The following is a 25,521-nucleotide window of genomic DNA, read 5'->3' on the forward strand; positions in this document are numbered from 1 at the left end:
CACTGCACCTCTGAGTAATAATAATCGGAGCATCCTCATAGGATATAGCAAGCAAGGGAGAATATTCATCTTAATCAAAGCTATATGGCCAAACCGTGATATAGGTAGTCCCTCCCATCGTTGCAAGTCCTGCTTTACCCTCTCAAACAGCTGTACATAATTAGCTCCATACAGCTGCTGGAAGCAAGGAGTAAGGAATAGTCTGAGATAGAGAAAACCTTTGTGATCCACCCTGCAATTTCGGTACCTCCACCAACACCCCCACAGGCATCACTTCCGATTTTGTGAAATGTATCCTCTATCCCGGAAAGCTACCAAATAATTTAATTTTTTGTATTAACCGGGGTATGGACTTTTCCAGGTTAGCTAGATACAGAAGGATAACCTGCACAGTTACTGCCTTTGCTGTTTGAATTCATTATCGCTGGACACCAGAGTGCATGTGGGAAAATTAACAGTCAAATTCACAACTGATTTTGGAGGAACTGGTGGGCGAAGTTCACAGCACAGAAAACAACGATTAACTTATATGATTAAGTGTGGCCTACAGAGAATCTACAGGAGTGAGTAAAGTGGGTTCTTTCTTGATTTTATTTTTTGGAGAGACGTCTCTTGATTAAAAACTTACAATATAAGCCATAACTATTAATTTAACCTGGGGCAGTGGTTGTAGAGGAATAAGACGGTGTTATATTCTAGGTCTGTAGATTGTGGAAGAGCAAAAATGGCATTTAATAGAGTGATATGTACTTCTTGTCAAATGTGGGAGTTTAAAGAGAGTTTAAGGGTTACTGTGGATTATATCTGCCATAAATGCTGTTGGCTACGAACCTTATCAGATCGAATGGATCGGTTGCAGAGACAGTTAGAAGCAATGAGGAATTTGCAACAGCAACAGTATGTGATGGATGGCAGTTATAGGAAGTGTGTGGGGGGTGGGGGGGGAAAGAGTCTCAGATGCAGTTACATAGATGGGTTAACTCCAGGAAAAGACAGAGGTAGGCGCCTATTGCAGGAATCTTTTGTGGATATACCCATTTCAAATAGGTATGCTGTTTTGGAAAATGTAGGGGGTGATGGGTTCTCGGGGAGTATAGCACGAACAGTCAAGTTTCTGATATGGAGATTGGCTCGAATGCAATGAGGGGCACATCGGGTTCAAAGAGATCAATTGTGTTCGGGGATTCTCTATGCCAAGGTACAGACAGACGTTTCTTTGGCCAGCAGTGAAAAATCAGAATGGTGTGTTGCTTCTGGTGCCAGGATCTAGGACATCTCAAAGGGGGCAGAATGTTCTCATGGGGGAGACGGGCCAGCAAGAGGTCATCGTACACATCGGAACCAACGACATAGGAAGAAAAAAAGGTTGAGATTCTGAAGGGAGATTACAGAGAGTTAGGCAGAAATTTAAAAAGGAGGTCCTTGAGTAGTAATATCTGGATTACTCCCGGTGCTACGAGCTAGTGAGGGCAGGAATAGGATGATAGAGCAGATGAATGCTTGGCTGAGGAGCTGGTGCATGGGAGAAGGATTCACATTTTTGGATCATTGGAATCTCTTTTGAGTAGAATTGACCTGCACAAGAAGGATAGATTGTACCTAAATTGGTAGGGGACTAATATACTGGCAGGGCAAAGGGAAATTTGCTAGAGCTGCTAGAGAGGATTTAAACTAATAAGGTGCGGGGGTGGGACCCAGGGAGATATTGAGGAAAGAGATCAATCTGAGACTGGTACAGTTGAGAACAGAAGCGAGTCAAATAGTCAGTTCAGGCAGGGACAAGATAGGACTAATACATTAAACTGCATTTATTTCAATGCAAGGGACCTAACAGGGAAGGCAGATGAACTCAGGGCATGGAAAGGGTATACCTTTCCCCTGTGGTCAGAGTCCAGAACTAGTCGTCATAGGTTTAGGGTGGGAGGGGAAAGATATAAAAGAGACCTATGGGGCAACTTTCTCACGCAGAGGGTGGTACGTGTATGAAATGAGCTGCCAGCGGTAGTGATGGAGGCTAGTAAAATTGCAACGTTTAAGAGGCATTTGGATGGATATATGAATAGGAAGGGTATGGAGGGATATGGGCTGGGTGCTGGCAGGTGGGACTAGATTGAGTTGGGATATCTGGTCAGCATGGACAGGTTGGACCGAAGGGTCAGTTTCCATGCTGTACATCTGACTCTATCAGCATAGAGAGAGTGATTTTGTGTTCCCCAGCTCCCACTTGCAGTGCCCTTACTTCAGGTCTTTTTGAATAGCCTCCGCCAGTGGTTCAAGCACCAAGGTGAACAATAGCGACAACAAGGGACATCCCTATCGGCTGCCCCTCTCCAATTACTTGACGTTTTAATAACCGCTGCCTTCGGGTTTTTATATAACTCTGCCACACATCTAGCAAAGGCACCTCCAAGACCAAAACAATCTAAAATAGCAAAGAGGCACGACCATTCCTCCCAATCAAAGCCTTCTCAGCACCTAGGGAGACCACCAAACCTGGAATCGCCCTCCATTGATATACACCATATTCAATACCTGCCTGATATTATTAGAGGAGCTGCGGCCCTTGATAAAACTCTATATCCTTTCTTTGCTCTTTTAGAATAGCGGGCAGCATATTCTCCAGTCTCAAAGCCAACACCTTTGATAAAGTTTTAAAATCCACATTCAGCAACGAGATGGGCCTATACGATGCGCAATCTTCAGGGTCTTTCCTTTTTATAAGGGTGAGGGAAGTATTAGCAGCCCTAAGAGGGTGGAAGACAGTCCTGGCTATATGAATGATTATACATCCCCAGCAGCAGTTGAACCAACATGTGTACAAACTCATTGTAAAATTCACTTGGGAATACATCTGGACCAGGTGCCTTACCGCCTCCTGCACCTCCTGTACTGCTTGAGGTACATTGAAAAAGGAGGCTTGATCTGCATTTATACTACGGCTGTCCAAATTTTCAAAAAAGATTCCATTACTGCATTTCCATTCTTATTCCCTCCAACCGGTATAACTCTGTATAGAACTCCCGAAATCTGGCATTGATCTTCCTCAGTTCACAAATAACATTGCCAGCCCTCTCCCTGACAACACAATGAACTGCAGGGCACTCTTCTTCCTAGCTAAGTAAGCCAAGTATCTATCTGGTTTATCCCCATATTCAAACAGTCTTTTTGCTTTGCCACTCTTTGCCAATTGTGTGAGCACTGGGTCAAGAGCAGCCCGGAGAGCCGTGACTTGCTGCAATTTAACCATGGACTGGTGTAACATGCCGATTCGCCTGCCTTCAACAGGGCCTCAAGCATCCGCTGCTGCTCCCCCCTCCATCTCCTTCTCGGTGCCGAGTATGAAATAGTCACATCCCTTAAGAATGCTTTGGTGATCTCCCAGAGCACTGACGGATTACTGGCTGTACACCGATTGACGTCCCAAAAAAACCCTGAACTCCCTTGTGATATACTGTACAAAGTTGTCGTGCTTCAACAGAAATGGATCCATGTGCTATTGCCGCAGGCCTACTCCACTACCTTTGGTCTTAACATCCAAATATACTGTCGTACGATCCGAAATAGTTATATTCCCGAGTCTACAGGCTAACATCCAGTCCAAGCAAACCGACGGAACAAAAAAAAATCGATTCTAGTGTGGCATTTGTGTGGGTTCGAGTAGAAGGTAACGTCCCTCCCATTCAGGTGGAGGCACCTCCACACATCCACTAGCCCCAGCTATTTACACAAGTCCACCAAGTGCGTAGACGGTTTCTAACTGTTTAAAAAAACCTCTAAAGCTCCTCTTATTCTCAAGTCAATAGGAAGGGTTTGGAGGGATATGGGTTGGGTCCTGGCAGGTGGGACTAGATTGGGTTGGGATAGCTGGTCGGCATGTACGGGTTGGACCGAAGGGTCTGTTTCCGTGCTGTACATCTCTATGACTCTATGACTTATCTGCCACTCTTCTAAACGCTTCCTCGAGGTTTGGTGTTACTGGAGTCATACCATTAGTAGGTAAATGCTTTGGAACATTGCGCAAATGATGTAAGTGATTTTTACCAGTTTCAGCCTGAAGTTTCCTTAGGTTGTAACCACCTGGACCAACAAATCTAGCTCTTTTAGACACTGGCACCACCACAGTTTCTGAAAAATATACATAAATGCATTTCCTGAATTGAATCCAATAAATAACAGGTAAAAATCAGATGAAAACAAGTAGATGTTTCTTGGATTGAAAATAAAATCAACAAAACAATTTTGGAAGGAAACAAGTTATCTATTTTTAGATAATGACTGCCTTCACCAAGTCTAATAGCAAAGAAAGGATATAGAGTTTTAGCTGCATTCTGACCATCTTTCACCACTTGCGCCTTTGTTAAAAGGTATAAAACCTACAAGAATTGATGTCCAGAGGCACTTGGGTGCACTTCTAAAAGGAATTCAGAAAGTTAACATTGCACAGCGCTCTTTATTATTAAATTCACTGCCTTCACCAAATCTAAATCTAAACTGGGAGGGATCAATTCTTAATCTTTCAGGGAATTAAGGAAATTAAAGTGTAGGTGGGAAATTGGAGTTGAAGCTCAAGATTAGTCATGATTGTACTGAATAAAGGTGCTCATGAATCCTGTTCCTATTTCTTGTATTCAGCTATCTGTCTGTGATTCAGGTGATTGAAGACGTAGTCTACACAGAAGCTGCCCATTATTGCGGAAAGCAGTACTGCTCTTTGCACAAAGCAGATGCATATGCCATACAGAACAATGGTGATGAAAATGGTGATGTTTCATCAGGTTTAAACCTCTCTGGAGAAATTAGAGATAATTAAAAATATCAAAAGAATTAGAAATAAACATATTAGTGTATAACACAACATTGGAATTGTATATGCTTCAATATATTCAAACTGAAGTAATTGATGTGTAACTAACATCTGACTGTGCCCTTTTGCACTTTTTAAAATTACGATGGAAATGGGAAAGAACGGCTTTTGAAACCAATGTTTTAAAGGATTGCTGCATTTTGGAAAACCAAGTAACCTGGCACTCATGCAAACAAGTGTTTGAACATGAAGTAACTGAAGTGGTTGCAGATGAATTAGAGCAGAGGGGTCCTGTGTACAGATGCATTTGGGTAGCAACAAGAAATTGATCTATTCACTAATAAGTAATTATTGATGGCAAAAGCCTTCGGCCTAAACTACCTGAATAGCTTGGAACTGGGATCAAAATATAGAAAATGTGTTTTGATCTCCACCAGCACTGCAGCTCTCTGTTTTCTGCAGTCAAAATTCATTTGATAATCCAGTTCCTCTTTCCTTCTACAGTTTGTTTAAACAATGACTTTTGACTGATAAGACAGAAACCTTTTATAAGTTAACCAACCATGTTCTGTCTCTTGTAAACCAGTAGAAGCATCTGAAGAAAGAGAACTGAAAAGCAATACTCTGATGAGCACAAGAATCATAAGGATCATCTCAGTAACCTGTGAATTACGTCTCAAATTTCCTCTTTCCATATGTTTATCTGACTGTGTATGTGTGTATCGTTGAGACAGAGAGGGGGTGTTTATTAGGGGATTAGAGTTGTGGTGTTATATGCTAATAGTTTAGTAAGTTTGCAGATGACACCAAAATTGGAGGTGTAGTGGACAGTGAAGAAGGTTACCTCAAATTACAACGGGATCTTGATCAGATGGGCCAATGGGCTGAGAAGTGGCAGATGGAGTTTAATTTAGATAAACGTGAGGTGCTGCATTTTGGGAAAGCAAATCTTAGCAGGACTTATACACTTAATGGTAAGATCCTTGGGAGTGTTGCTGAATAAAGACACCTAGTTCCTTGTAAGTAGAGTTGCAGTTAGATAGTGAAGGCTGCGTTTGGTATGCTTTCCTTTATTGGTCAGAGTATTGAGTACAGAAGTTGGGAGGTCATCTTGCGGCTGTACAAGACATTGGTTCGGCCACTGTTGGAATATTGCGTGCAGTTCTGGTTTCCTTCCTATCGGAAGGATGTGAAACTTGAAAGAGTTCAGAAAAGATTTACAAGGATGTTGCCAGGGTTGGACGATTTGAGCTATCAGGAGAGATTGAATAGACTGGGGCTGTTTTCCCTGGAGCGTCAGGGGCTGAAAGGTGACCTTATAGAGGTTTATAAAATCGTGAGGAGCACAGATAGACAAAGTCTTTTCCCTGGGGTCGGGGAGTCCAGAACTAGAGAGCATAGGTTTAGGGTGAGAGGGGAAAGATATAAAAGAGACCTATGGGGCAACCTTTTCATGCAGATGGTGGTACGTGTATGGAATGAGGTGCCAGACGAAGTGGTGGAGGCTAGTACAATTATAGCATTTAAAAGGCATTTGGATGGGTATATTAATAGGAAGGATTTGGAGGAATATGGGCCAGGTACTGGCAGGTGGGACTAGATTGGGTTGGGATATCCGGTCGGCATGGACAAATTGGATCAAAGGGTCTGTTTCCGTGCTGTATATCTCTATGACTCTATTAGCACTTGTGATAAATAGTAATCTTATTATGTACAGAAACCTGGCTTATGCTTTCTATCAATCTGGATCTGAAAATCAGATGAATTCTCAGTGAGACATGATAAAAGTGAAAAAAAATATGCATTTTAGATATCGGTGACTACTTGTTTTAGACTTCTGTTCAAAAGATTAAGAATAATAAAGCATTCTTTGTAGAAGCATACTTTGGCCACCAAAAAGGATTATTAAAAAATATTATAGTTAAATATAATTTTGTAGGTGAAGTAGTAATCTTTTAAAATTATACTGAAAAAAAATTCTAGCAGTTTCCAAACATACTTACAGATAGTAAAGCAGCAAAAGGTAATTCTGTACTCAAAGTGAGAGTTTTAAACATACCTAGAACGGGTCCATTTTCTTTCCTTTTTTCTCTGGGTTTAGGAATTGCCTTATTCATAATGGCCAAAATATCCTTCTTGGCAGCTAGTTTTAAAAAAATACAACAGTATTATACCAATTCAAATGACAACTAAAACCAGAATTGTAATGAGAGATGGATTCAGATTTACCTGAAGCTTGCTGGATAGCTTCCATTATAATTTTCAATGGCAGTCCTGCTATTTTAATGTCTGCCTAAGAAAAAATAAATTATGTACATCAGCGCAATGTAACCGATTTTAATCAGTGTATTGAACTTTACATTTTCTTTGCTTTACTCAAGGGAGAAACAACATTACTGCAAGCAGAACATGATTACGTGGAAATATATATTTGAGAACAATTCATTCCTACTATACAATCACTGCAGAGACAATGAAAACCTACAATAAATTACATATTGCTCACTGGGTATGACAGAAGAAGTGATAAATGTGCAAGACTAGGATTAAATTTATAAATTCACTCAATTTAAATTCTGGAAACATGAAACTCAGCGACTCAATCCAGCACATGTAAATTCTATGTGCAATTTTTTGAGCATAATATTTTGCACATAACATAATTGAGTACAAAAACAAATGAAATGCAAGTAATAAAATTAAATACACAAAAGTACAGACATCAGAAAGTTATGAAATTACTTTCTTTATACAAGTAAAGACAGCAATATAATGTACTACTGAGCTATAAGGGTTAAAATAAATATTGGTATCATAAATGTCACCATAAAATGTCACCATAGGCTTATTACAAAATTCAGTGGTATTGTATAAGGGAAACGTAGCAATAGATGGAAATAGATGGGCAGTACGGTGGTTAGCACTACTGCCTCACAGCACAAGGGTCCCAGGTTCAATTCCAGCCTTGGGCGACTGTCTGTGTGGCTTGTACATGACATCTAGGATGATATTTCAATTCAGATGGGAGGAAGTGTTTTGCTGCTGGACAAGATATTATACTGATATCTCAAAGGCATATAAAATATTGCATGTTATTCTTTGACAAGCAACAAGGATGTTTTTTCAGTCACAATAATTAATATTTATCCATGAATCATAATCACTACATACGAATCCCTGGTGTTAAAGCTCATTGTTGTGGTTCTGTTCGCCGAGCTGGGAATTTGTGTTACAGATGTTTCGTCTCCTGTCTAGGTGACATCCTCAGTACTTGGGAGCCTCCTGTGAAGTGCTTCTGTGATGTTTCTTCCAGCATTTATAGTGGTTTGTCTCTGTAAATGCTGGAGGAAAGATCACAGAAGCACTTCACAGGAGGCTCCCAAACACAGAGGATGTCACCTAGATAGGGGACGAAACATCTGCAACACAAATTTCCGGCTCGGTGAACAGAACCACAACAACGAGCACCCAAGCTACAAATCTTCTCACAAACTTTGAAGACCTACGGGCGAGAGACGCTAAGACAAGCCAGGAAATGGGAATGCTGCGCCAACCACATACGAACAACTCTGGTTTCTGCACGAATGCCGAAAGAATTGAATCCTTCCACCATGTGTCAGATACAGACCACCAGTTAACAAATCTTCTCACAAACTTTGAAGCTCATTGTTGTTTGGGGGACTACATTTTTAGCACATTAGCTGCTATTTTTCCCCACATTATAACAATGGCTATCAAAAGTTAAAAAAAATCATACAACATCAGGTTATAGTCCGACAGGTTTAATTGGAAGCACTAGCTTTTGGAGCACCGCTCCTTCATCAGGTGGTTGTGGAGGACACAATTGTAAGGCACAGAATTTATAGCAAAGATTTACAGTGTGATGCAACTGAAATTATTGAACTCCAAATCATGACTACATTGGCTATGGCAGCTTCGGGGTAATTTGTGAAAACTGCAAAAATTGCTAATTCTTTCCTGTGCTTAACTTAATTTGCAAAAATTTGATGGAATGTACGCTGGGAGAAAAGACATTTTGTGAGAGTATGCAGTGAAAATATGCTGAAGTGTTGAAAAATTGGGGTAACATTTATTGGAGACTATGAGATGCCAGTGTCACGTTCTTTAGGGAAGATCCACTGAATTAAGTGCCACTTTACTAGACAGTGGTGGAGTTTCTCTGGGAGCAAGGACCTAGGGCAGACGATCCACTTAAGAAATGCAATTAACTAATAAGCCATTGAATGCATGGGAAGACAGTGACTTCTGCAGGTACAATGCCCATCCGAGGACTGGTATTATTGCTGGATCCAGAGTATGGTGACGTTTGGAGAGGTATCATGATGGAGGGAAGAAAAATATAATGTCTCTCAGCAAATCACTCTTTCTGATGCTGGGTCCACTGATTAAGTACTGAATATTTTTGGACAGGGGATTCCCGGCTCTCAACCTCCTCTAAAATCCGATAAATTACCTTACAAGAGATTGCCAATTGTACTCCCTGCACAGTAAACCTTCCATTGTAACAGATGCAGAGCGGAAAGGCATTAATACATACAGAATGCATTGTATAGTTAAGAAAACTATAGTATAGTTTCTATAAAGAAAAACGTTTTAATTTTATATTAGAAACACTGAGCCCAAGAACTTGGAATACAAGTAAAAGCAAAATACAAATGAATGCTGGATCTGTGAAATAAAAATATTAAATGTTGGAGAAACTTAGTAGATCCGGCAACATCTGTATCAAGAAAAACAAAGTTAAATGTTTCAAGTCCAATGGCTTGACTTCAAAGACGATTTATTTTAGATGTGGCCAGACTTGCTCAGCTTCTCCAGCATTACTTGTATTTCAATAAAACAGAAAATGTTTTGATCACAGCTAAATCACTGTTCAGTTTTGAGTATCTTACAGAAATGACATTGGAGTTATAGAAAGCATACAATGTAGATTAACAAACATTATGTCAACAATAAGAAACTAAGACCTGAGACATTTAAATGATTTGCTTTGAAGTAGAGAAACTAAAATAAAAATTAGACATTTTCAAAATTCGGAGCTTTGATAGAGCAGATAGGTTAAAACATTCTTCTACATGGAGCAATCTATTTAATGAATAATGGAACAATTGCTTCATTTACCTGTAAAGCTGTTATTCCTTTGCTTGTGCCTGCCATCTTAAAGTCCATATCTCCATTATAATCCTCAATACCCTGCAAGAGTAAACAGAATTACTTGTATCTAATCACATTCAAAAATCCAAGTCAATGTAGCAACAGTTCTTGGTCAAAAAACACACCAAAATATCAGTCAAGAGACGGTAATCTTCGATTTCAGCAGGTTTTTCTGGATTTTTCTTTGTAATGAGGCCAACGGCTACACCGGCCACAGGAGCAGAGATTGGAACACCTGATGGATATATAAAACACCACAAATAAAGTGTAAACTCTACTTTAGTGGAAAACAAATGCTTTAAATCTCTAGTCTTTTGTATAATCTAGCCGCATTTACTGAAAACTTTTCCAATGTTTTCTTACATATATTTACTACTGTAAAACTTTTTGAATTAAAAAGATACTGGTGAAAGGACACATGATAAGAACTTACCTGCATCCATCAAAGCCATACTTCCTGCACAAACAGATGCCATAGAAGATGAACCTGTAAGTTAAAAATGAATAGAGAGTGGTAAATTGCTACGAGACCAGAACATTGGACTCCCAATTTCAACTACAAACACCACAAACCCTAAAAGGTAAAGTACTATGCATATTGAAAACCTGAAATAAATACAGAAAATGCTTGAAATATTCTCTCTGGAGTGTTAGTCGAGACAGAAGGCATCAACATTTCACATGAATAATCTTACAACAGAACTGTCAGCACTTATGTAACAAGTTTTAAAAAGTACACATCGATATTTAAAAGGTGAATTTGTCATAATCTAACCGATCCACAGAACTGCTCTTATCTGAAACAACTGACTGGTGATGGATTAATTGAAGGGTCACCATACCTCAGGCAAGGGTCAAGACTGAGGAAGAGACTCCTTCATGGTAACCTTGCTGGTGTGGAAATTGAACCCACACTGTTATATCATTTTGCATCAAAACCAGCTGTCCAGTCAAATGAGCTAACTGACACTTATTTAGATTCACAAACTGAGAAAAATAGGAAAGAAGAAACAGCTTGGACACTTTATAGGCAGAAAGAGGCTTTAATTACATAATTTCAAGAAAAATAATGTCAATAATTTAAAAAACCATGTTGCAGTCAACTTACTGTATACAGAAAAGCAAAATACTTCTGAGAAAAAGACAGATAAGCTTTTCGAGACACAAGAGATGGATTTATGACTCTAATGGTGGAAAACTTGGTTTTGGAAAAGACTAAGGGAACTTCTGTGCTGACGGTTGCCAGGCAACCTTTTCCGGACTTAAAATTCTGTTTTCGCGGACCTAAATGGTCAGTAAGGAAGGAATGTTCACAAGATTAAAGTTGCTTGCTCTCCTCTCAGCAAAAGTTCTTGGAAATCTGATAAAGTTCTCAAATGTCAATACAAACCCTGAAAAACTGAATTATGACCACTTGCCAAAAACGCAGATCTAGCTTGACTTTAATCTCAAGTGAAGCTCTTCCAATGGTCTATGGATGTCAGGAATTCAATTTCATTGACAGCAAACTCCACAGATTGTGAGTAATCATTAAATGCTTCAGACTCAACAGTGGTGCTTTCCCTTTTGCTTTTTTTAAAAAAACAAAATCTCTGCAGATTTGTGTTGTCTTTAGCATCATGTATGTTTGTTTTTGGATCCAAAGCAACACTCTAAATCTGGATTACAGCTTACTTGTATATCAGTTTTTCCACTTGTTTTTTAGAAATGGGTTTGTTTATAATGAACTAAATTTGAGTTTCCTACTAAAACATGATGAAAGTTTATTTTCTTCTGATTTTGAGATGCTGGTGTTGGACTGGGGCGTATAAAGATAAAAGTCACACAACACCTGGTTATAGTCCAACGGGTTTATTTGGAATCACTAGCTTTCGGAGTGCCGCTCCTTCATCAGGTGGTTGTGGAGTATAAGATCGTAAAACACAGAATTTATAGCAAAAGTTTACAGAGTGATGTAACTGAAATTCTATGTTGAAAAAGACCTGGATTATTTGTTAGGTCTCTCATCTGTTAGAATGACAGATCTGTTGGTTTCAGTTCTTTCATACGTAAATCACAAAACTTTTAAAAAGTTACATTCAAGTGAACTTTAACAATTGGAGTCATGTCAGCCCAGATTAATGCATTGAAGGGGTGAGGTGCCCTGTGTGAGACGGTCTGTGTCACAATGGTCAGACTGATTCTAAACTAAAAAAACGGATTTACAGAATCTTACATGGATTCATGCAATTTTTGAGCAAGGTCAAATGTAATTCTGCAAGTACAAATTCACTCCACAAACTTGTATGTTTAAGTGTAGATTAAATAAATAAAAAGATTGAAAGTAAACAGATGTGCTATTGTTTGAATTTATAGTCAATCCATTTAATAACTTACCATTAGATTCTAATACTTCTGCAGTTACTCTTATTGTAAATGGAAATTCTTTAGGAACCACAGGTTTCAATGCTTTTTCTGCAAGAGCACCTAAATTGATACAATTTTAATAGATAGAAATAAACATTTTGATAAATGACATGAAGTTTAAGTAGAACTTCTGTGAATTAAACTTAATTCATGTCCTCCTCACCATGGCCTAGTTCCCTCCTATTTTGACCAACTATTTTCCCGATTTCATTTGTTGCATATGGCGGGAACTGAAATAACAAAAATGATGTCATTAGACAAAACAGGACAAAAAAAAGAGTTTGACTTTTTTCTTTTTATTGTAAAAGAGAGTTGTGATCAAAACAAATATATCAAACATAAACATCAGGAAATCTTCCTTGCTCCTGAACTTATTTAGTGGAGGCGGCAAATGTCTCATTGCCAGTTAGAGAATGGATGGTAATCCTCATTGTCTCTTTACAGGAAGTCCTGTCCATGTAAGTGTCAAATTGGCAAGGATCAAGAGCTCCAGTCAAGCTTGCCAAGTGTGGCAGTCAGAGGCTGGCTACTTTTTATGGTTGTACCATCAAATAGGTGATGATGGCTGCTGCTAGCACTACACTCAAGGATCAATAAATGGATGACAGGAAAGTTTGGTTGTGGTCAAGGTGGTCAGCAGCAGGGTGGTTTTCAGCAAGTCACTGTCCTCAACTTCCTGATGTTGGAACCTATGCTAAGGCAACCGAGTGCTTTAAATGAGGAAGACCTCTGAAAGCTCACAAACAACAATAAGGCAATTTACTCTTCCAGTTTTTTAGGTGGCTAATCCTCTGCTCACACTGAGTAAGTATCAGTTGCGTTTGGATGAGACTTTACAGCAGTCATTAATTACTCACTTAGGGACCTAAGTTGCCTTGGACTTTGACACCACAGACTTGCTTGGATCAGTACAGGTGTCATTGGATACAGACGAACGTGGGAAGTTAGAGATTCTGACAGTGAATTTGGTGGTTGGCGGCCGGAGTGGGGGTGGGGTGGGGGATAGTACTGGTTACGATTCTTATTTATTTTATGGTTCCTGGCCTTGGTGGTGCAAGGGCTATGTCAGATGGAGACAGTTCCAAACTGCAACGTATTACAAAATTGTGACAGACTGCAAATGTTAGGATTTCTGCAATAAAATCAGTGTCTCACTGCAATTTGAAGTTGTGGTCAATTTTAGAAGATGATGACAGCAAATGCTCACAGTTCGCTATTAACTACCCACAAAAGTAAAGAGAATTCATTATCTAATTCACACATAGGTGGAATTCATAAACAATAATCAGGTAAGTGACAGAGATAATGTTGGTGATTTTGATTCGGTATATAGATTGGGGATAATTCTTTGAATAAAGCCATACGATCCCTGACAATAATCCAAGAATGAAAACAGGATCTCAATTTAACATCCTATTTCAAAGATGCTTCTTCAACACTTGAGAGGGGACTGGATTATGCGTTAGACTTTATCGGATGAAGCAGAAATATAATCCTCTGAGTGCTGTCAATAAATCGAGACTGAAGAGTGAAAGGCAACTTTGGTCGACAGGAAGAAAAAGTTGTGAAACTACAAACAACTGTCAAATATTTGAAATTCTGACTTCATTAGTTCATTTTTCAATGAATGATTGTTGCTCATATAAAATGTCATTTTGAAACACAGATTTGTAAGCTGTGAAATATTTTTATTCAAAGAAACACTTATTTCAGAGATTGGGTATGGAATGGTGCCACAAAATCATTCAGTAAGTTTCGATCAGAAAATACAGAAATGAGAGATCATTGGCCTGAAATGTTAACTGTCTCTGTCTAGAGACGCTGTCTGACCCATTGAAAGTGTACAGCACTTTGTTTTGATTAAAGTTGACATTAGATTTTCAAAACCAATGTGTCCTTGTGACTCAGTAAGATCATTTGGAAGACGCATCCCCATGTAAAATCTTTTGCTAAGAGGTCTGATGAGAAAATGATGTGGATATAACTTTGAGTAAACGCCAAGTAGCAACATATTTACAGTACGAACTTGCCATCAATAGGAAACTAATATGAAAGAATTATGCAAACAAAGAACAGAACATAATTATAGATTTATGGCTCACGTTACAAATATTTTATTTTGATTCAACAAAATTAAGTGTCAGTATATCACATCTGAAAGTTCAAAATTTATGATTGAAACAAATCAAAACTATCACTGTAATCATGACACAGAAAAATATTACTTACCTCATAGTGTAGCATAAAATTTTTTTCCTTCACTCCACTGTACAAATAAAATTTATAACATTAGTTTGGGGCAGAGCATAACGTATAGCACGAAGTGAAATATCACCTGATGTGAAAAGGGCACAATTTTTCTAATAGGCTTCAGGACATAACTACTATAGGCAAATAATATTGAGAACCTGTATTGTGTGGGAACAAACTCCTGCCGTGATTTTCCACAAATTGGCCAATTACTGGTCAGACAGTGGACCTGTTGTTCAATTATGAAAGATGGATAAACTCTTGAAAGTAGAGAAGCAATAGGTGGCCCTACAGCACCAAAAGAGCAGAAAGTCAAGGTGGAGTCACTACTCCTTTAATTTAAACTTTAGAAAGATAGCCTCAGTAGCTGGGCTTCCAGTATAAAGCCAGGTAGGCAGGAAGAGGATCCACATTTGCTTGCCCTGGTCTTTCTGGTGTCTTGCTGAAATCTCAAGTGACCTGGTAATCCATAAGAAAATTCTAGTTGGCCTTCAACTTTAATGAGGTCAACGTGCCGGTTGCAGGCAGATAAACCTTATTACATGTCTCTCTTACTAATAACCATACCCCAATTCTGGGAAAATGGCCTAAGGATTGGGTTACAGTCGATAAACCAGCACACTGACTTGTAGTAGAAATGTTTATACCCATCTACCTTTGTGCCTGCCCTCATCAGCAAAGTAAATATCTGGCTGAGACAGCTGTGAAAAAGAGGAGCTTCATTTCAGCAATGAATGATACCAGTGGAATAAGCTGCAGTCAAACAAGGGCTGGTGGGAGGCATAAATAGGAATTCCAACCAATAGAGTGAAGGAAAGGCTCATTTCAGAAAAAACAGAAACTAAAGATAAGGCGGAGAGGGGAGCAAAGGGTAGTGAACAAATATGGCAAAAATAATACAAAGGAAATACTTAAAATGTCATTACAATGTACTAATCAATTAATACGACATTTCAATATTGGTGGTCCATAATCTAATCCTGGTCTGAAAGGCCTTTCCTAAATTTGATGCTTAAACTTAAAGCAACAGATTTGAAATCACTGGGGGTGTGGGGCAAAGGAAGATGTACAAAGGAAAGGGCAACATTGTTTTACCTTTCACTCGATCTATTTGCAAAGACTGATTAAAAAGTAAAAAAAATTACACTCCTGCCCTGCTCTCTCCATCAAAAATGTTTCAGTGAATGTTTTATTTCGTACCTGGCTAAAGTGTTGGATCATCTCTGAAGCTAACATATCACTGTATATTTTATAAATATGTAGATGCAATGCAATTTGTTTTCAGAAATAGGAAAGCAAAATAAATAAAGATGCAATTGCAAGACTTACCTTATAAGAGTGGTGATAAGATCTGTTTTTATACTTGATTCTATTGAATCAAAGGCTACTGTACAAAGAACCTAGAAAGAAAAGGTAAGTCATCAAGATTATGTTTGCAGTACCTCAAATAAGAACTTGGAAGAAAAAATATTTTCAGTTTCTTCTTTTCTCCTATCTCATGTTCTTCATTCCTATCCTGAAGTTCTCATTGGGATACAGGGTTCAAGAGGTGCTTTTGTTCTCTGCTAACTCACCAAAGGTAGCTTCATGTGAAAGCTTTGGTAGTTTAGTCCAGCTTTTCTTAATCTGAGAATGAGTCAAAGTCAATCCTGATACAATTATTTCCCAACATGCATATCTGTCTATGCATATGAACAGCGGGAATAGTTGAATATCCATTAAGAGTCTCAGACTGACTGTTCACCCAACATTTGGAGCTAATTTCAATAGGACTAATTCTCCAGTGGCCTCATTGATATCATCACAAGTTGGGGAATTAACCTGGATTCCTGATAGTCTTTGTGGTTTAACCAATCTAGATGAGCTCAATGACCCATCATAGTTCAAAGATGCCATGAATTAAAAAGTCAATTTTCTACTTAAAATTAGATTGCTTGCACTAATTAGCCATGATATTGATTTGGATAAATTATTAAGGTAACAAACCATTGGCAAAATGTTAATAAGACTATTTTGTAACATTGCAGCTTGAACAGTAAGTATGATCTAATTCTATATATGGTTTACTCTCAACAATTCAAAACTTTGACATCAAAAAATGCAACTTGTACACAAATTCAAAAGAAAGAATAATGTAGCAATGTAGAAATATTGTGTTCAAAAAAATTCAAATTTCGGGTCACATCATGCAAAGTATTCTGAGGAAGAGTAGACCACATTAAAGCAAATGTTGAATAGTTGGCATGCAGATATTATTGAATCTGAAATTTTATCCTTGAGAAAATTAAAGTTAATTTAATTTGTTACCTGTGTCTGCCCCCTTTGAAACAGTGCAGAACCATGAAGAGGTTTATACATGTCGACTTCACAATTAATGTTTCTAAGAGATCTCAAGTCTCTACCATCACATCTGTAATGTAATGAAAGATGCTAAACTTTTAGAGATTTAAACAATATTTCAAGATCAAAACAAATTTATTTTCTAAGGCCATCATAAATCAGTTTTTTATATATTTGTCATTATACTCAATAACATACAATTATTACAATATTTGAAGAACCTAGTAGGAAAGTTCCCAGCTCCACAAACTCAGTGTGTAAGATTTATGTCCCTGAAATGAGGTGGTTGGAGGATGGGGCTTGTTATTACTAGGTGTGTCCAGTGCTCCTAAAACTAAACTGCAAACAGAGACAGTCACTGCGAAACACAGTGACTGTGCACCATGCGAGGAATGTAGGAAAGACCCATCTCAGTGCTCTAACCCTTATCGCTCACATCCCTCACCCACACACTATCTGTGCACCATCTGTGGCCAAACAAGCTGTCTGTTAACCACAACCTAGTCTCATTGCTTCTCATATCCTCCACACCAATCAATTCCCCACCAACTCCCTTTGCCTTCACATCATTCCCATGCCATCTCAACCAGTATCCACCACGAGTAGATCTCAAAATTTGTATTAAAATGTAATAAGAAGGTTTGAGCATCTAATTAATAATTCACTATATTAAAACAAAAACACACATTAATAAAACCAACTCATAATATTTAACTTGCTTCATCTATAGAAACAAGCAGCTGTATTCATAGCCATGTTTTATTAAGTATCTGGAGCTGTCAATCAAACTATGAACGGGTGGGAGTTGGGGGCGGGGCGGGGGGGGGGCGAAGAAGCGCAGAAAGAGATGTTCAACTCCCACCTGCTGTAGGAAATTTATAACAATATCTCTGAATAGATTAATTATAAAATACTGACTTACCTTACTAAACAAGTCTGCAACCTTCACATTTTCTCCTTATTAGGTCTAAAGTACACAATTCAGGTTTTAAGCATCCCGCTGGCAGAAATTTAGATCTGACTGAAGGCATTCAACATGGGAAGCTATCTACCTCCAAGTTACAACCTACCCGTAACAAAAAGCAATGGGTGTTGTTTTCAGAGATGGGACATTTGGATTCATGTACTAAGTGCTATTTTGGCTAAACCAGGGACCCTCTTCACTCTTACAAAAAGTTAGGTCTTAGGTTCAGAGAATTACTTTGACGTCTTACATGATAAAATATACAATTTTTTTTGATAAAATTAAAACTTTATGCCAATAGCCCAAATGGTTAACCAACCTTTTCAATGAAAGTAGTTTTAAGAAACTGGGTGTGGCATTTAAACTATGGAATGTGGGACAAAATTCAGTTCAGGTAAAACCATTATGTAGGGTCTTGTGTTACAAATTCTTTCTTCCAAATACATTTTTGTTCCGAGCCTTACCTTTATCAGGATCAGACAGACTGAGTCATAGCAAAAACAGCATCTCACATTGCGGTGTCCGAAGCCACAAGCCTTGATTATTAACTTACTCAAAACCAACTAAGTTAACAGATTTTAAATCTAACTTTCAGTAAATCTAACAGCATTTTCAATGAATAAGTCCAGAATCACAAAAATATACTTAGCATTAATCAAACAAACCACAACAGAAAAATGGGCTATGTACTATTTCAGAGCTGAAAATGTGTTGCTGGAAAAGCGCAGCAGGTCAGGCAGCATACAAGGAGCAGGAGAATCGACGTTTCGGGCATGAGCCCTTCTATGTACTATTTCACCAGATTATCACAATTTTCATAACCAGTGACGTGTAATAACCTTCATAATGGGGTCAGTAGAACTCAATGGCACCACGTTAGTATTGAAGTAGATTTATATAATATCTTGCATTGCTAGTATCACACAAACTGTAAATTCATTTTCAAGTCATTGCAATACCTATAAACTGAAATATGTCATATTTTAACTAGTGCAGATACTTTGGTTCCTTTAAAGGGAACATTCTGCAAGTTTAAGTTTCAGGAAGCTCCAAATTTATGCTACAGTTGGCTTTGTGAGTGGAGATCATGCCTCACAAATTTGTTAAGAGTTCTTTGAAGAGGGACCAGGAAGGTTGATGAGGGCAGGGTAGTAGACGTAGTCAGTGTGGATTTCAATAAGGCCAGTAATTTCCACATGGGGTAGGCTGCCTGGAAGGTTAGATCACATGGAATCCAGGGCAAGCTGACAAATAAATTAGAAAATTGGCTTGATGGTAGGAAGTAGAATACTTGTCAAACTGGTGGCCTGTGACTGGTGGACTGCCTCAGGGATCAGTGCTAGACCCATTACTCTTTGTTATCTTTATCAGGGATTTGGATGAGAATGTACAAGGCACGATTAATAAGTTTGCTGATGCCACTAAAATAGGAGGTAGGTTATCAGAAATTGCACAGGGTCTTGATTAGCTGGGAAAGTGAGCTGAAAAATAACAAATGAAGTTTAATATAGATAAGTGTGAGGTCTTGAATTTTGGAAAGTCAAACCAAGGTCGGAGTTTCATGGCGAATGGTAGGGCCTTAAGGAGTGTAGTGGAACACAGGAATTTTGGAATTCTGGTTCACAGTTCTCTAAAAGTGGAGTCACAGATAGACAGGGCAGAGATGGTGGCTTTTGGCACACTAGCTTTCATCAGTCAGGGCAATGAGTATGGAAGGTGGAAAATTATAGAACATAGAAAAATACAGCACAGAACAGGCCCTTTGGCCCACGATGTTGTGCCGAGGTTTAATCCTAATGTAAAATATAGTAACTTAGCCGACACACCCCTCAACTCACTGTTACCCATGTGCATGTCCAGCAGTTGCTTAATTGTCCCCAATGACTTTGCTTCCACCACCGCAACTGGCAACACGTTCCATACATTCACAACTCTCTGCTTAAAGAACGTACCTCTGACGTCTCCTTTATACCTTCCTCCTAATATCTTCAAACTATGACTTCTCGTACCAGTCAATCCTGCCCTGGGGAAAAAGTCTCTGGCTATTGACTATCTATTCCTCTCATTATTTTGTAATTCTCGATCAGGTCTTCTCTCTTCCTCCTTCTCTCCAGAGAGAAAAGTCCGAGCTTATTCTTTATAAAGCAAGCCCTCCAGTCCAGGCAGCATCCTGATAATATTCTTTGCACCCTCTCCAAAGCCTCTGTATCTTTCCTATAATAGGGCGACCAGAACTGGACACAATATTCCAAGTGTGTTCTCCCCAGGGACTTGTAGAGCTGCAGCAAAACCTCGCGGCTCTTAAACTTGATCGTCCAGTTAATGAAAGCCAAAGCACCATATGCTTTCTTAACAACCCTATCCACTTGGGTGGCAACTTTGAGGGATCTATGTACTTGCACACCCAGATCCCTCTGTTCCTCCACACTGCCAAGAATCCTGTCTTTAATCCTATAGCATTCGAGTTCGACCTTCCAAAATGCATCACTTCGCATTTATCCAGGTTGAACTCCATCTGCCATTTCTTAGCCCAGCTCTGCATCCCGTCGATGTCCATATCTTGCAGTTGCACAGAATGTAGGTGAAGCTGCACTTAGAGTATTGTGTTCAGTTTTGTTCACCTTACTAAAAGGAGGATGTTATTAAACTAGAAAGACTGCAGAAGAAACTTGCAGGATGTTGCCTGGATTCAATGGTCTGAGTTATAGGGAGAGGTTGGACAAGCTAGGACGTTTTTCTTCAGAATGTACGAGGCTGAGGGGGGGGGGACGGACCTTATAGAAGTGTATACGATCATGACAGGCATGGAGAGGGTGAATGCACTCAGTCTTTTTCCCAAGGTTGGGAATTTGAGGACTAAAGAGCATCAGTTTAAGGTTATTGGAGAAAGAATAAAAAGGGAACTGGACAGGCAACTTCTTTACACACAGGGTGGCACATTTATGGAATGAACTGCCAGTGGAAGGTGGTTGAGGTGCATACATTAATAACATTTTAAAGGCATTTGGATAAATACACGGACAGGAAAGGATGAGAAAGAAATGGGCCAAGTTCAGGGAAATGAGGTTACCATAGACCAGTTTGGGTCAGAAGGCCTGTCTGTGCTATCAGACTCTATAACTCTACAGTCGGGCAAGTGAACCATCCTTTTGTTTAAATAACCTTTGAGGAAAAAAAACTATACAGGAATACAACATTTTAACTTCCATAAGAAACTGTCCTTTTGAACATTTTAAAGTTCAGTAAAAAGCCAACAATTAAAACCAAAATGAAGAAATTTCTTACCTTACATATTCATTCATAACAATATTTCTAAAAACATCTTTAGAAACTACATTAAATGCTTCCATTATTTCAAATGGTTCTGCCTCAGAAAATTTATCTAGAAGTGAAAATTAAACAGAGTGTTATTTTTTTAAATAAAGGGTCACATTATACATCAATTTAAGATGGACACTATTTAAGAAAGGCTAAAGAGAAAAATCAGAATTACAGACCAATTAGCTTAACATCTGTAGTGGGGAAATTGCTAGAGTCTATAGTCAAAGATGGGTAACTGAACACCATGAAAAATTTCAGGTTATCAGGGAGAGCAAGCATGGATTCATGACTAGTAGGGTCATGCCTGAAAAACCTCATTGAATCTTGAGGTGACTAAGATAGTGGACAGGAAAATATCTATGGATGTTGTCTATATGCACTTCCAAAAGGCATTGATAAAAGTTCCACACATGAGACTGTGAACTAAGGTAGAGTCAAAGAGTGTGATGAAATAAATGGGAGGGATGTGGGGCTGGGAGGGAGAGAAGAGGAAGGAGGTATTGGAAATGCAATAGGTAGATGAAGGTGCTGTGGGTTGATGGCGATTGATCAGAGCGGAGGGTGGAGCGGATAGGTGGGAAGGAAGATGGACAAGTAGGACAGTTCAAGAGGGTGGTGCAGAGTTGGAGGGTTGTATCTGGGATAAGGTGGAAAGAGGGGAAATGGAGAAACTGGTGAAATCAACATAGAACCCTCCAACTACATGGGATCAAAGGCAGAATATGAGGCGTTCTTCCTCCAGGTTAACTAAAAGGTAGAAGCCCACAGAATTGAGGGCTAGTTACAGACATGGCTGGGAAATTGGTTGAGTGGCAGATGATATAAAGTAGGGATAAGGGGTAGGTAGTGAGGATTAGAGTGGTGCTGGGAAAGCACAGCAGGTCAGGCAGCATCAGAGGAGCAGGAAAACTGGTGTTTCAGGCAAAAACCCTTCAGCAGGAATGGGGTAATTCCCGATGAAGGGCTTTTGCACGAAACATTGATTTTCCTGCTCCTCGAATGCTGCCTGACCTGCTGTGCTTTTCCAGCACCACACTAATCTAGACTCTAATTTCCAGCAACTGCAGTATCCACTTTCGCCATAAGGGGTAGGTACTCAATTTGGCAGGATGTGACCAGTGATGCCCCACAAGATCAGTGTTAAGGTCTCAATTTCACATTATTTATTAAAAATTTGGATAAATGTGTCCAGTGTCCAAATTTGCTGATGACACAAAGTTAGGCAGCATTGTCAACAGTGTAGCGGATAGCATAAAATTACAAAGGCTTATTGATAGACGAAGGAATGGGCAGAACTATGGCAGTTGGAGTTCAATGTTAGCCAGAGTGAGGTAATCCATTTTGGACTGTAAAAGGATTGATCAGGGTACTTTCTAGATGGCATGAAGTTAAATACAGTGAATATCCAAAGAATCTTGGGGTTCATGTGCATAGATCTTTAAAATGTCACAGACAGGTATAGAAAATAATCAAGAGAAGAATGCTGACCATTACTTCTTGAGGACTGGATACAAAGATGCAAAAATTATGCTGCAGCAATATAAAATCCTGGTTAGACTCCACAGATCTGGGAACCGCACATTAAGTATACAGGCTTTGGACAAATACAACATAGGTTTACAAGAATGATACCTGAAGTTCAGTGGTTAAGAGGAGAGATAACACAAATTAGGCCTGTTTTCTGTTGAATTTAGAAAGTCAAGGGGTGATCTGATTGAAGTCTTCAACATATTAACAGGAAATGACAGTAGATAAATATATACTATTTCCACTAGTTGGGGATTCTAGAACAGGGGGTCACAGTCTGAGAACTGGAGCCAAACCAAACCATTCAGGCAAGATATAAGGAAGCACTTCTACATACAAAGCATAGTAAATGTTTGGAATGCTCTTCCACAAATGGTAATGGACACTGGATCAGTTGTTAATTTTTAAAGGAACGTTAATGCAACATTCCATTGGGTTAACATAACAAAGCAAGGCCATCAAAGGCCTCATATTATGGTGGATCCCATGCCACAGATGTGTGTCAGCCAAGGGAAATTGCAGGTGATTCCCTCTTTCTGATGTCTCTTGATTAGGCACAGAGGGCTTTTGATCGAAGATTCCGCCTTATCCATCCCCTCTCCTGGGCATGGTAAACCATCAACTATCTTTGGATTAATTTCCTGTGGTACAATAAAGCCGTTAAGTGATTATTAGTTGCCCACTTAAGGGCTTTAATTACAAGTGGGGTAAGAAGGACATCCACAAGCAATCTGTCTTGGATTTATTCAGGATGGAGGCTGCTAGGAAGCAGCAATGGGGTCCCTACTGCCACAAAGTACATCATTGTGCAGAGCAATAAATTCTGCCCTGCCAAGCTACTTCACTTTGTAGAACCAATAGACATTAGATTAGATTAGATTACTTACAGTGTGGAAACAGGCCCTTCGGCCCAACAAGTCCACACCGACCCGCCGAAGCGCAACCCACCCATACCCCTACATTTACCCCCTACCTAACACTACGGGCAATTTAGCATGGCCAATTCACCTGACCCGCACATCTTTGGACTGTGGGAGGAAACCGGAGCACCCGGAGGAAACCCACGCAGGCACGGGGAGAACGTGCAAACTCCACACAGTCAGTCAGTCGCCTGAGTCGGGAATTGAACCCGGGTCTCAGGCGCTGTGAGACAGCAGTGCTAACCACTGTGCCACCGTGCCGCCCAATGTATTGATTGTATTTCAAAGGAATTAAATTTAAAACTAATCCAAAGAAATGATTTTCCAGTAAGCAAATAATTATGGAACAGATACATTCAAATGCCAATCAATCTGTTAGATCCAAAATGTGGTTTTCTGAAAAACCTATCAACAATCCAACACATTACAGATGGCAAGCATAGCATATGCGTAAGGAACAGGTGACTCTGGACCCATAATTCCCAAAGCTGTTTACCACTAGGTTTACCTCAAATGTGTTTTTGGGATCTGGACATCAATGGCAAGCCATCATTTATTACATATACCTAATTTCCCTCAAGTAGTGTTGGTGATCCAACTACAATTGAATGGCCGGCTAGGCTGTTACAGAGGGCAGTTAAGAGTCAACCACATTGATTAGGTGTCATATATATGGCAAAGATGGCAAACATACTCTCTAACAGATAGTTGAGAACCACATAGAGTCTTATGACAATCTGGTAGGTTCAAGCTCATTAGTCACATAACTTACCAAATATTTGGAAATCTATGGATACAATTGAATCGTTGTTTTAAGTGTGTCCAGCAGAAAGGCTGCAGTAGTGAGTAGAGTGGGTTCTTTCTTGATTATATGTTTTTGAAGATACGTCTCTTGATTAAACTTAAAATATAAGCCAAAACTATTACTTTAGCCTTGGGTAGTGTTTTGTAGAGGAATAGAATAGTGCTATTTTCTGGGTCTGTAGATTGTGAAGGAGCAAAAATGGCCTTTAGTACAGTGATATGTACTTCTTGTCAGATGTGGGAGTTTAAAGAGCGTTTAAGGTTTACTGCGGATTATATCTGCCATAAATGGTGTTGGATGTGAATCTTATCAGATCATATGGATTGGTTGGAGAGACAGTTAGAAGCAATGAGGAATTTGCAACAGCAACAGTATGTGATGGATGGCAGTTATAGGAAGGGGGTAAAGTCTCAGATACAGTCACATAGATGGGTTAACTCCAGGAAAGATAAGACAGGTAGGCACCTAGTGCAGGAGACTTTTGTGGATATACCCATTTCAAACAGGTTTGCTGTTTTGGAAAATGTAGGGGAACGTAGCACAAACAGCCAACTTTCTGGTATGGAGATTGGCTCTAATGTAACGAGGAGTACGTCGGGTTCCAAGAAATCAATTGTGTTAGGGGATTCTCTAGACTAAGGTACAGTCAGATGTTTATGTGACTTGCAGCGAAAAAGCAGAATGATGTGTTGCTTCCCTGGTGCCAGGATCAAGGATGTCTCAGAGAGGGTGCAGAATGCTCTCACGGGGGAAGAGGGGCCAGCAAGAGGTCATTGTTCACATTGGAATCAATGACATATGAAGGGAAATGGTTGAAATTCTGAAGGGAGATTAGAGAGAGTTAGGCAGAAATTTTTAAAAAAAAAGAGGTCCTCGAGAGTAGTAATATCTGGATTACTCCCAGTGCTACGAGCTAGTGAGGGCAGGAATAGGAGGATAGAGTAGATGAATGCATGGCTGAGGAGCTGGTATATGAGAGAAGGATTCACATTTTTGGATCATTGGAATC

General features: G+C 39.3%; 1 protein-coding gene across 2 annotated transcripts in view; it reads right to left on the reverse strand.

Annotated features, from left to right (window-relative positions):
• The window catches only part of LOC132819775 (polyribonucleotide nucleotidyltransferase 1, mitochondrial), a 75,510-nt gene that overhangs the window by 17,479 nt on the left and 32,510 nt on the right, over positions 1-25,521 (reverse strand). The window contains exons 12-23 of one of the 2 annotated variants that reach the window (XM_060831527.1): positions 21,225-21,321; positions 16,943-17,045; positions 15,965-16,035; positions 14,615-14,651; positions 12,549-12,615; positions 12,356-12,445; positions 10,413-10,466; positions 10,105-10,214; positions 9,947-10,018; positions 7,034-7,097; positions 6,864-6,947; positions 4,042-4,125 (exon numbers count right to left, since the gene is read on the reverse strand). In XM_060831527.1, coding sequence (XP_060687510.1) covers positions 4,042-4,125; positions 6,864-6,947; positions 7,034-7,097; positions 9,947-10,018; positions 10,105-10,214; positions 10,413-10,466; positions 12,356-12,445; positions 12,549-12,615; positions 14,615-14,651; positions 15,965-16,035; positions 16,943-17,045; positions 21,225-21,321 — 933 coding nt within the window. The remainder of the gene's footprint in view (positions 1-4,041; positions 4,126-6,863; positions 6,948-7,033; positions 7,098-9,946; positions 10,019-10,104; positions 10,215-10,412; positions 10,467-12,355; positions 12,446-12,548; positions 12,616-14,614; positions 14,652-15,964; positions 16,036-16,942; positions 17,046-21,224; positions 21,322-25,521) is intronic. The other variant, XM_060831528.1, reaches the window with a different exon arrangement.

Source organism: Hemiscyllium ocellatum, chromosome 10, assembly GCF_020745735.1.
Source record: "Hemiscyllium ocellatum isolate sHemOce1 chromosome 10, sHemOce1.pat.X.cur, whole genome shotgun sequence".
Taxonomy (NCBI): domain Eukaryota; kingdom Metazoa; phylum Chordata; class Chondrichthyes; order Orectolobiformes; family Hemiscylliidae; genus Hemiscyllium; species Hemiscyllium ocellatum.